This window comes from Jatropha curcas, chromosome 7, assembly GCF_041381405.1.
Source record: "Jatropha curcas cultivar XTBG-Jc1 chromosome 7, XTBG_Jcur_1.0, whole genome shotgun sequence".
Lineage (NCBI taxonomy): Eukaryota > Viridiplantae > Streptophyta > Magnoliopsida > Malpighiales > Euphorbiaceae > Jatropha > Jatropha curcas.
In genome coordinates, this window is record NC_143157.1 from 18,643,857 (window position 1) to 18,654,518 (window position 10,662).

General features: G+C 35.1%; 2 protein-coding genes across 2 annotated transcripts; one reads left to right on the forward strand and one right to left on the reverse strand.

The window, feature by feature from the left end:
* Positions 1-412: 412 nt before the first annotated feature.
* On the reverse strand, positions 413-4,678 carry TLP7 (tubby like protein 7). Its single transcript, XM_012220434.3, has 4 exons — positions 4,237-4,678; positions 3,160-3,247; positions 2,283-2,412; positions 413-1,233 (listed from the first exon to the last, which is right to left on the reverse strand). Exons 1-4 carry the CDS (start codon positions 4,579-4,581, stop codon positions 621-623), a joined length of 1,176 nt encoding a protein of 391 aa, XP_012075824.1. The 5' UTR covers positions 4,582-4,678; the 3' UTR covers positions 413-620.
* Positions 4,679-7,279: 2,601 nt separating this feature from the next.
* On the forward strand, positions 7,280-7,939 carry LOC149494847 (uncharacterized). Its single transcript, XM_089724443.1, has one exon. It carries the CDS (start codon positions 7,280-7,282, stop codon positions 7,937-7,939), a length of 660 nt encoding a protein of 219 aa, XP_089580569.1.
* Positions 7,940-10,662: the final 2,723 nt, after the last annotated feature.

Consider the following 10,662-nt stretch of genomic DNA (forward strand, 5'->3'; position numbering starts at 1 on the left):
CTAAAATTAAAACATTTTCTTAATCATTTAGCCTTTGTAAAAAAATAAAATTAAAATTAAAACGTGCAAACGGCGGCCCTAGCCGACGGGGTGACTAACACACCTAGTAGTTTCTATTTTTTTTTTTTTTTTTTTTTTTTGTCAAAAAAAAAACCATGCAAATATAACAAATAAGCCAGATCTGAAGAGGAAAAAGAAAAAAAAAATGATTTTAAAGCTAAATACTGCGTGCCCTTTTAATATTAGGTGGTGTTATGTTTGAATTCCAACTTCTACAGAACCCAAACTTCTATCTACAACCCAAACCATGTACCCAGTGAGAAGTGATCAAAATGTCTACAGTGCTTTTAAATTAAAAAGAAAAGGAAAAGAAAAAAAAAATAATACTTAAACGTATACACATACAACCATATAAACAAGGCAGAAATAAACATTATCCTTGCTAAATGTAAATTGGGAACCAATAATTTTGAGTCCTGTCTTTACATTAATACAATAGCAACATTTACATCATCGGCTTCCTCAACCAAACCAACATTGTAAAATGATCTGAAACCAACTACTAAAATTAGAACATTGAAACAGAACTCACAGCTTCAATAATTATAATAACACATAACCTACTCACATGCCAGTTTTGTGCCGAAGCTCGTAAGACATATTGCAAATGCTTGAAAAGCGGACAAAGGCTGCCGATAATCCATGGTGAAAGTATCATCTCCTACCTTCCCAAACTGCAAGAGTACCGTCTCCTCATCACCTTTCCCTCCTGGCTGACTTTGGTCCAGAGTGGCAACCAATTGAAAGTTTTTCACTGATGCTACAGTTACCCGGCCATGGAAATTCAAACACCAGCATTGCAAATGTTCATGCCACCTTGGAGCCTTGTTGCGCAATACTGTGCAGCCACTAATAGAAGACTCTGTTTCCTTCATCTTGGAGTCATCAAGATGTTTGTCATTAGTATTTACTTGCAATTCATCAAAATGTTTGTCATTAGTATTCACTTGCGATAGTGGACACTTTAGTGAGCAAACCATCCTTCTTGGACCTCTTGATTTTAAGAGGTTAAATTTGTAAGAGACCTGTCCAACCTTGAAATTTCCTGCAGGGACCTGGGGGCTTATTTGCTTGCTTGCAAATCGGCGGCTAGCTCTGCTGCTAGATGGCTTAGCACCACTGTGTGGAGGCTGGCTATCATAGATTGTAAAATTGGTGCCAAGAAAGTCCGAACTGTAAAATTTTGATTGAACATTAGAATTTTATTTTCCATCTAATGGTCATAATCAAAATGGCTCAAACAATCCTATTCCATCCACCCCCATTTCCACCTCATGTCTCAACGATAAAAAAATAAAATAAGTAAATGAAGTTAAAAGAAAGAAAACCAGAAACAGAATACTCGCACTTAGTCAATTGTGTATTGACTGATATTATAAGAATTTATTAAACCCAACCAACATGGTAATTTTAAACCATAAAACACTTTGAATTAGGATCTTCCTCAAAAGATTCCCATGATGAGTGCAAAGAGTAAAAACAAGCTCCCATCAACAACGAACTAGCTAACCTTGACAATACTACATATAATGAGTGCACAGGGGACAATGTAGTATAATAATAAAATTTGCAACAATATTAAAAACAAAATGTAGTTCATCTGCAGCCAAAGTCTATCACTAACCTATAAAGGGCTACTTTTTGTTTACATGACACCTATAGTATCATAGTAAAATAGCAAATCTGTCATCACTTTCCAGCTGAAGATGAATTTTCACCTAAAGCACATTTACTTTCATTATTTTCCCATTGCCATATGAGAGCAAACAGATCACACAACAGGATGTCCAAGAAGGATACCAAGCAGACATGCAAAGTACTAAGTTAAACATAGACAAGAGGGTGCAAAGAAACCTAAAACAGACCGCACTATTAATGAAAAGTTGAACAGTTTTAATTCATTGTATCTGTTAATGTATACATAACCACTTCTCGTCCGTGAATAAATTACTTGCCTATTTTGGTAAGTGAATTTTCTAATTGACAGGAAGAGGCATGTTGAAACTTGGAACTCCTTAACATCCCCTAAAGGAATGCAAGTCCATTGAAAAGATGTAGGCAAGTAACCATGAATTTTAAAACTAAAAGTTTCACCATGATTGAAAAAGAAAAAGGGAAGAATAAAAGCTCTCCAGATTTTTAGCATTTTAAAAGAATTTGAAAACTCAAGCCAGCACTTCTCAAAAAGTCTCACCAGAACCTATATCAATATAGTACCTTACCTTAACTTTCCAACATAAGCATTGCTCCCTTGTGATAAGTCATCAGCATCAAGTGAGATGATATACTCTGTGTGAGCACCATGTCTATACCTCCTTGCTGCTAGAAGAAACTTCCCCTTGTCCATAAATGCTAGGAAGAAGAATAAAATGAAACTCTTGAGCTAACTTCAACTATTTACATTATACTATAATTTATATGGGGCCAACAGAAAACAACTAGAAGATATATATGCTAGAAGAACTCAACAGATAATAACAAAATTGATAAAAGTCCACGTAAAATAAATTTTGACAATATATAAACCTCTCACATTAATAAAATTCTTCATTACAAAAGATTCATTATGCCGTATAACCTTTCCAATTAAAATTTACCAGTGTTCTCAAACTCTATAATATGTCGTCTGATGGAACTCTTATAACCATAAAATAGTAGCGTACTAAAAAAAAAGAAAGAAATTTAACAGTTAATAGTTTTAATATCAAAATTTTACTTTATTACATAACAGCTATAAAACTCAAAGATTGTCTTGTTATGTTTAATTAGAGGTTATCATGTTAGTCAATATTTAGGTGAGACAATTAAATGAAACAAGATTTTCTGTTGGGAAGTCAATAATATCAATTTTAGACCAAGTCAAGTTGACTTAGAAGAGCCTTTTCTGATAAACTGTCATATCCTCCATATAGAGAGAAGTCGATCTAAAGGTTTGACAATAAATCCTTTCCCTTTCAATTTTGGTACCAGCAAGTTCTTCATTAACAATTACCCAGTCAAAATTATGCAGCTGTACAATACGCATACAAGTAAATCCTCCAAAGAAGCTTCTTACTTCCACTTTTAGTTGTAAAAATAAGTCCACCAACAGCTACTTACATGGAGGAAGAGCAAGATAGAGGTAAAACGTTGAAGTCTTCTTATTCCGTTTTATTAGACATTGGTGGGGTAAGTCACGCGGACCCGGCTGCATTTACAATAAAAACAGAAGAACCATATATTGCAAAATTTCAGACATTTAAAGGAAAAATAAGGTAAAAGAAAAGTTAATTGCCACAAGTTTCATCTAGCATTAAACAGTAAACTGGAAAGAATTAAGAAAAGAAAAACATATAATTTTAAGACAATGGCTTCAAACGTACATAAAAAGATAATTTCTCACTTAAAATACTCTTTCAGCTCAGTGAATCATGCATGTGCAACTTAATTCTAAACCCACAAGATAGAAAACATGACTACATGGAACTCTGTACAAGTTCAGCAACATCTTGCTTTAACCTAAATAAAGCCACAAAACTTTAAATAGAGGCAAGCTTCCGGAGAAAAATAAATAAAAGATCTTTCCTGAATGGGGAAAATGAGAAAATTTGTAACAGGCCATTTGTATTGTGTAATCATGGACAATGAAACATTACATGAAATGGAAATTGATTTTGTTGCAGCCAGTAAATTATGTCAAGGCCTTCAACAATTGCTCAAACAATAGAAGTTATTCGGTTTCAAGTTTCAAAATATTCCAAACCCTTCTTCATCACCCCACATTTTGAATTAAGATTTATAATTATTGATTTCTCAATGAAGAAAATAGCAAAATCAAGCATAAAGAAATTAATCAAAACACGAGAGAAAAGAAAATTGAAATTTCAGTAAAGAAATGCATAACCAGTAAATATATATTCAGACCCGAAAGTCGAATTAACCAGAAGATCAATTAGTTATTAAACGTACAGAAATAATAAACGGAATACCAATTGAAAATGTGAAACAATTGTTTAATTATCAAAGAAAAATTGAAATCAGATATATTTTTTAACTGAAAATCAATTCCCAAAAAATAAAAGAGTAAAGTAAAACCTAACATTTAACAATTCCCAATCGCTCACTAGAAAACCTCAAAAGTTCTAAAACGAAAACAAAATCCAAAGAATTATTTTCCAAGAAAATATAAAAACTAACCTGTTTAAGGCAAGAAGGGAAAGTGATTTTGCCGTTATTGCGAGGAGACTTAACGATCTCCTTAGTGATCTCTCTCCACTTCTTACAAACACAAGCACATGCTACGACGCTTTGTCGCTGAGGCCACCGATCCTCGCTCTCCTCCACTCGTTTTATTATCTCCCCAAGCAATTCAGGTAACATACTCGCCCACCCATCGACTGGGTCCGACTCAGCCCACGACTCCGACCAGTTGTCGCCTCCGAGTCGACCCGAAACCACCGCAGCTCCGTCGTCTTTGTGATTATTTACAGACTTGAACGACCTCGAGATCCTTCGTGAGAGAATCGATTTCCTCAGAGACATTAGAGACTGGTAAATTTTCCTTTTTCTTCCGAACCAGAGATTGATTTTGTATTTTGTATTTTTTATTTTTTTTGTTGCCTTTTGTTTGTAGGAAGAGGTTTGTGCATACAGAGTAACAAAGCTGTGAGATAACTGTTTAGAACAGCGACAGCAAGACAAAATTGTGGACAGGTGGCATGAATAGAATGGTTGAGGTGAGACTAAGCGTGATAATAGTAGAAGTTTGACGGAGAAAAAGGACGGGAGTCTCTGGTTGTTGTAGTTGGGGAGTTTTGACTGGGTCTAAAAAATTAAATAAAAACAATAAAAGCACAACGCCCCGACTTTTACCGTGTCTGTTTGTTGTGCATGACTGGCATAATATAAGTACGGGTTTGGAACTTAACGTCGTTAGTTTCGGCTATTTAAAATCAATTTTCAATTTGTACACCCTTGTTAAATTTTAAAATTTTTAATTTTTAATTTTATTAGTTTCAAAAAATTTTGATTCAAATATAACAAATTTAATAAAATCAATAACTCTCAACTCCTTTCAACTTTTGCTTATCCTAAATACAAAAAAATATATAAATTTATGAACAAATTATGTAAATTCAAATAGATTCAAATAAAATCGTTAAACTATAATTTATATTTCATAGAATTTATGAGTAATTTAGAATTTTAATTTTTTACATGTTTGATCAAGTAAGAAAATCATTATACATCATATTGTAAAGAAAGTTTACTTCATAACCTTTAATCAAGTGGCTTTACTTAATAAAATGAGGGATAACTTGAAACTAATTTTAGAAAAAAAAATGGTATATTATAAAAATTGTCGGTAACCGGTGGTGGTGGCCCATGGTGGCCAATAATGGTAGATTATAGTGAATAGTAATTGATGGTAATGATTACCGATAATTAATAAATTAAAAAAAATGAATTCATAAGTGATAGGAATTAATAAATACGCTGAACGTTCAAAATAGGCCGAACATTCAAAATGGGTCGAACATGCAAAACAGCTGAACATATAAATGGCTCAAACATCATTTTTAATGTCTTGGTCAACGAGTCATTTAAACTAGACAATTAATGTGTAAGATTTTCATTTATCATTTATGACCAAGATCCTTGTTAGACAGTAAAGGTCTTTTCATTACAGTTAGGAAATTTCTATAAATATATATGTATCATATCTCATCAAAGGATTACAACATTACAACTCAATTGCAATTCTAATATTTCTCAGATTTACTTCTATCAAATTGGTGCAGTAAGCCTGGAACACACCTTCATCATTCAACTTCTCTTTTGAATCAACTCAATAATGCATCCGATGATTCTCAAAATTTGTTAGGTGGAATTCCCATTGATGCTTTGGATGCGCATGCTATGATTAATACCACTGGGGTTCCTTCAACCTCAAACCCACCACCAGCGACAAATCTGCAGGTGCTGAAAGCTTTAGCAGAAGCTTACAATAACTTTGTCTAAATCTTGGAATGCTTTATGCATTCTCAACCTCGTCCTCGACCTTCTCAGAACCATAACTACTCACTTAGAAATGGGAAGGGGGTTGAGCAAGATGAGGAAAAGGAGCAAGAATATCAAGGTGAAACTGAGTCATCCTGGAGGATGAAGTCAACATCAAGTCTTCCAAAGGAAACAAGTGATGAATGTTTTCAAACCAGAATCAGAGAAATTCTCAAAGCATACTGTGTTACTAGAGACAACAGTGACTATGAGTTTAGAAATGATTCCCCATTGTCTCGAGAAGTATTGGTAGAGTCTTTCCCATCTAAATTCAAGATGCTGACATTCAAAACATACGATGGCACCACAGATATGAGGAGTCTTTTGGTGAACTTCTGAACGATAATGCATATTCAGACAAGAAAGGATGCTCTTTTCTGTCGAGCATTCCCGGTGACTCTAAAAGGACCAGTACAAGAGTGGTACCAAATGCTCAAGACAGGCTCAATTAGTTCTTTTGCAAAACTGACCTCAGCCTTCAAAGCTCCGTTTATTACATTTATTTCGAGCAAGAAGATATCATCAAATTTGATAGATCTTTGAAAAATTATCTTAATAAATTTTAAAAATTGGCAATGCAAATTGAATATCTAAATGCAGAAGTGACTATTAGTGCAATGGTGAAGAACTGTAAGTATGAGAAATTATTTGATTCCATTAACATTGACCCTCCACTTTCTTTTGCAGAACTAATATCATGAGTGAACAATTATGCCGATTAGATAAAGCTTGGAAGACACAGCAGCTAGTTAGGCCAAATCTCCTTTTGAAAGGAAGAAGGATGAACTAATAAGAAGACGATCACCACCATGGTTTGTAAGACCACATCTTGCTCAGTCAAATTACACGTTTAGAACGCCATATTCTCGAGCAGGGTATATAGAGGACAATGCTTCATGCCCTTAACTCGCAGTCAAACATACATTTTGGACTGGATTCAAAGGCATCATGAGGCTATTTATGTTACATATCCTAAAAAAATGCATAAAGAATCTCTAGTATATAGTGATAAAAGTAAGTATTGTGATTTCCATAGAAACGTTGGACATGATACTAAAAACTGTTGGCAATAAAAATAGAGATAGAAAAACTAATCCAAAGGGGAGTGCTTAAACATTTTGTGCAGGGATGAATAGAAAACAGTACCAATGAAAGAAAAGAGCAAAAGTTATCCCCTAAAATGAAGACAATTGGTGTCATTAATGTGATTTTTAGAGGCCCCACTAACAGAGACAGTAATACAGCTCAAAAGAGGATTGCGAGAGAGATCTATTCGATTCGTGAGAGAATCCCAAGCAAGCAACCTTCAATAACCTTTAATGATGAGGATGGCGCAAGAGTGCAACATCCTCATGCAAATGCATTGTTGATTCAAGGAATCATTGAAAATTACAGGGTTAAGCACATTTTGGTTGATGATGGCAGTGCAGTAGATTTAACGACTTATGATGTTTTTAAAGCATTAAACTTGAAAATTGATAAATTTAAATATATTCGAACACCATTAGTAGGTCTTGTAGGTAAACATGTTCAATTTGAAGGATCTATTGATGTGACTATGGAATTGTGTGATGAAGAGCATACTAAAACATTCCGAGTAGACTTTGTAGTTGTTGATATTCCATTTCCCTATAATGCTATGATTGGCCGACCAATATTATATGATTTGAATGCTTGTACGTCAATAAAATATTTAACATTAAAATTTTCAGTTGATAATGTTATTGCAGTAGTCGGAGGGGACCAACGAGCAGCAAGAGAAACGTTGGTGTTTGGTGTAACTGCAGGGAAATTCTTGGGATTCAGATCTCTCAACGCGAAATTGAGGCTAATCCACTAAAAATACAAGCCATATTGGATATGCGACAACCTCAAACCATTAATGATGTACAAAAATTGGATGGGCGTATCAAAGCTTGGGAGATTTATATCCTGCTCAGCAAGGAGGTGTTTGCCATTCTATAAGACATTGAAGGATGTACAGAGTTTCGAATGGACAACAGAATGCAAAGATACATTTGAAAAATCTGAAAACTTTTCTCTCTTCCCCACCTCTTCGTAGTAGACCACAATATTTATCAGTAGCAAAAGAAATGGTCGCTTCTGTTTTAGTCAGGGAAGAAGGAACCGAGCAATTCCCAATATATTCTGTAAGTAAGGTTTTAAGAGGGGTAAAGGTATTATTAATTGAAAAATTGGCATATACAATATTGATTACTTCAGTAAAGCTCAGGCATTATTTTCAATCACACACCATTTAGGTTCAAACTAATTATCCTTTGAGAAGGACGTTTCAAAGGATTTAGACGTCAGGCCGAATGCTTTAGTGGTCAGTCGGACTCGAAGAATTTGACATACAATATATACCTAGAGCAACACTGAAGGCTCAAGCACTTTTAAATTTTGTACTTGAGTTAAGAGGAATTGCAGAAGAAGAAGAACAGAAGAGTCTACCCAAATGGCATTTGCAATTGTATACAGATGGAGCATCAAGTTATACAAGTGTTGGGGCAAGAATCATCCTACAAGGACCAAAAAAATTAAAATTTATTATATTGTGCAACTGAACTTTGAAGCCAATAATAATGTAGCTGAGTATGAAGCATTGATTCTAGGAATTAAATTGGCACAAGAGGAAAGACCAGAATGTTTATCCATTTATTTAGACTCGCAATTGGTGGTTAATCAATTGATAGGGAAATTTGAAGTCAAGGAACCTATTTTGGTGAAATATAAAGCCTTGGCAGTGCAGTTGTTATCCCAAATTGAAGAATAGGAGGTACATCAGTTTCTAAGGGCAAATAATTCAATGACAGACAACTTCGCTAAAATGGATTCATAAAAAAATGAATGGATAAATAACTCCATACAATTAGAGATACAACAAACACCGAGCATTAAATAAAAGCAAATAATGGTAACCTCAACTCAGCAAGGATGGATGAAGCCGATAGTAAATTTTTTAGAGCAAGGAATACTTCTAGAAGACAAAAAAGAAGCAATCAAATTATTAAGGAAAGTTGCAAACTATGCTATAATCAACAAACTTATACAGGAGGTCAAAAGCAAATCCTTGGTCCAAATGCCGAAGTGAAGAGGAGGCTGATTACTCAGTAAGTGAGGTATATGAAGGACTGTGCAAAGCACATGAAGGGGCATACACCATCATAAGGAAGATTATTTTGCTTGGTTATTTCTAGCTAACTGTCACAATCCATTTCCGTGGGCCAGATCGACACTAGGACCTGGGTGGGCTTAAGGCCTCCGAAGCCCGTAGTAAGCCTGTATTATTTAAAACTCGCATTCTATTCATAATTGTGGATTCAGGCCCAATAATTTATTTTACAAATATATCCAAAGTACAATCCATACAATAAATGTCTATTCTCGATTTATTCATTTACAACCCAGTTGGAATACAATTGCGGAACTCTACTCCATATTTCGCTATCCTTTGCATTTACACATTCAATAATTATTACTCCTACCGATCCGCATCTCGTTCATTCGTTCGACTCCAAGATTCTTCTTTCCATCTATTACTTGGGGAGGTTGGAGGGGGGTGAGTACTAGACTTAGTGAGCAGGATTAGAATACCCTTTCACCCCACACAATCATACAAATGCTAAAATATTTTCATGTGATCACCCGTTTAGTTATATGATCATGCAGTTTGTCACACAAATGGCAATACAACAGCAATCACAGTTATTATCACCTTCATATAATCATATCACGTGGAAATTAGTCAGTGGAGTCACTGAAACCCCCGACGAGCCGTCCTCTCACATGGCCCATCCTCTCAGACGTGTGCACCAGGGAGCCAATCCCCCATTCTGGCCGACCGGTCTAATCCTCACATGACCCGTCCTCTCATTGTTTTTCCAGTCTCTCTTTCTTTTTTCAGTACCAACAGGAGGCAACCCGGTGGTCTCCATCTAATCTAGATCATCAGGCGCTCAAAACAGGAGGCCACCCTGCGGGCTGCGATCAAATCTAGATTATCTGGTGCGCAACAACAAGAAGCCAACCTGTGGTTTCAGTATAAATAGTATTATCAGATGCACACGGGGGCGCCGATCTCCCATTTACCCGGCCGACGGTCCAACTGTCCTCACAAACCCATGGTAACCCACTTCATCCCAATTCCACACAAACAAGGCACAGCAATATCACATGACAAGTAATCAAGCAATATTTAATATCAACAAATAGTGCATCACAATATAGCAATAATGCATGATAACATTTAGCCGTGAATGCATGAATGCAGGCGGATGAGGCGAATTATCTAACACTACTCACCGTTCTTTATCGTCCTCTAAGGGGACTGCCTTTCTAGCCACATGCATCCAGCCTCTGTCCTCGCATTTCGGAATTTTTATAAACCTCTAAAATAAACAATAAAATTCTAAGTAAGAATTTTAATTTGAAAGATTCTATTTCATATTCGTTTATTAGTTTTGGTTACCAGTCATTTAATTCACTTATTAATTTAAACTATATATAGATATATATTGGATTTCCTTATTTATTTATTTATTCTAATTTATCGCCTTTAAA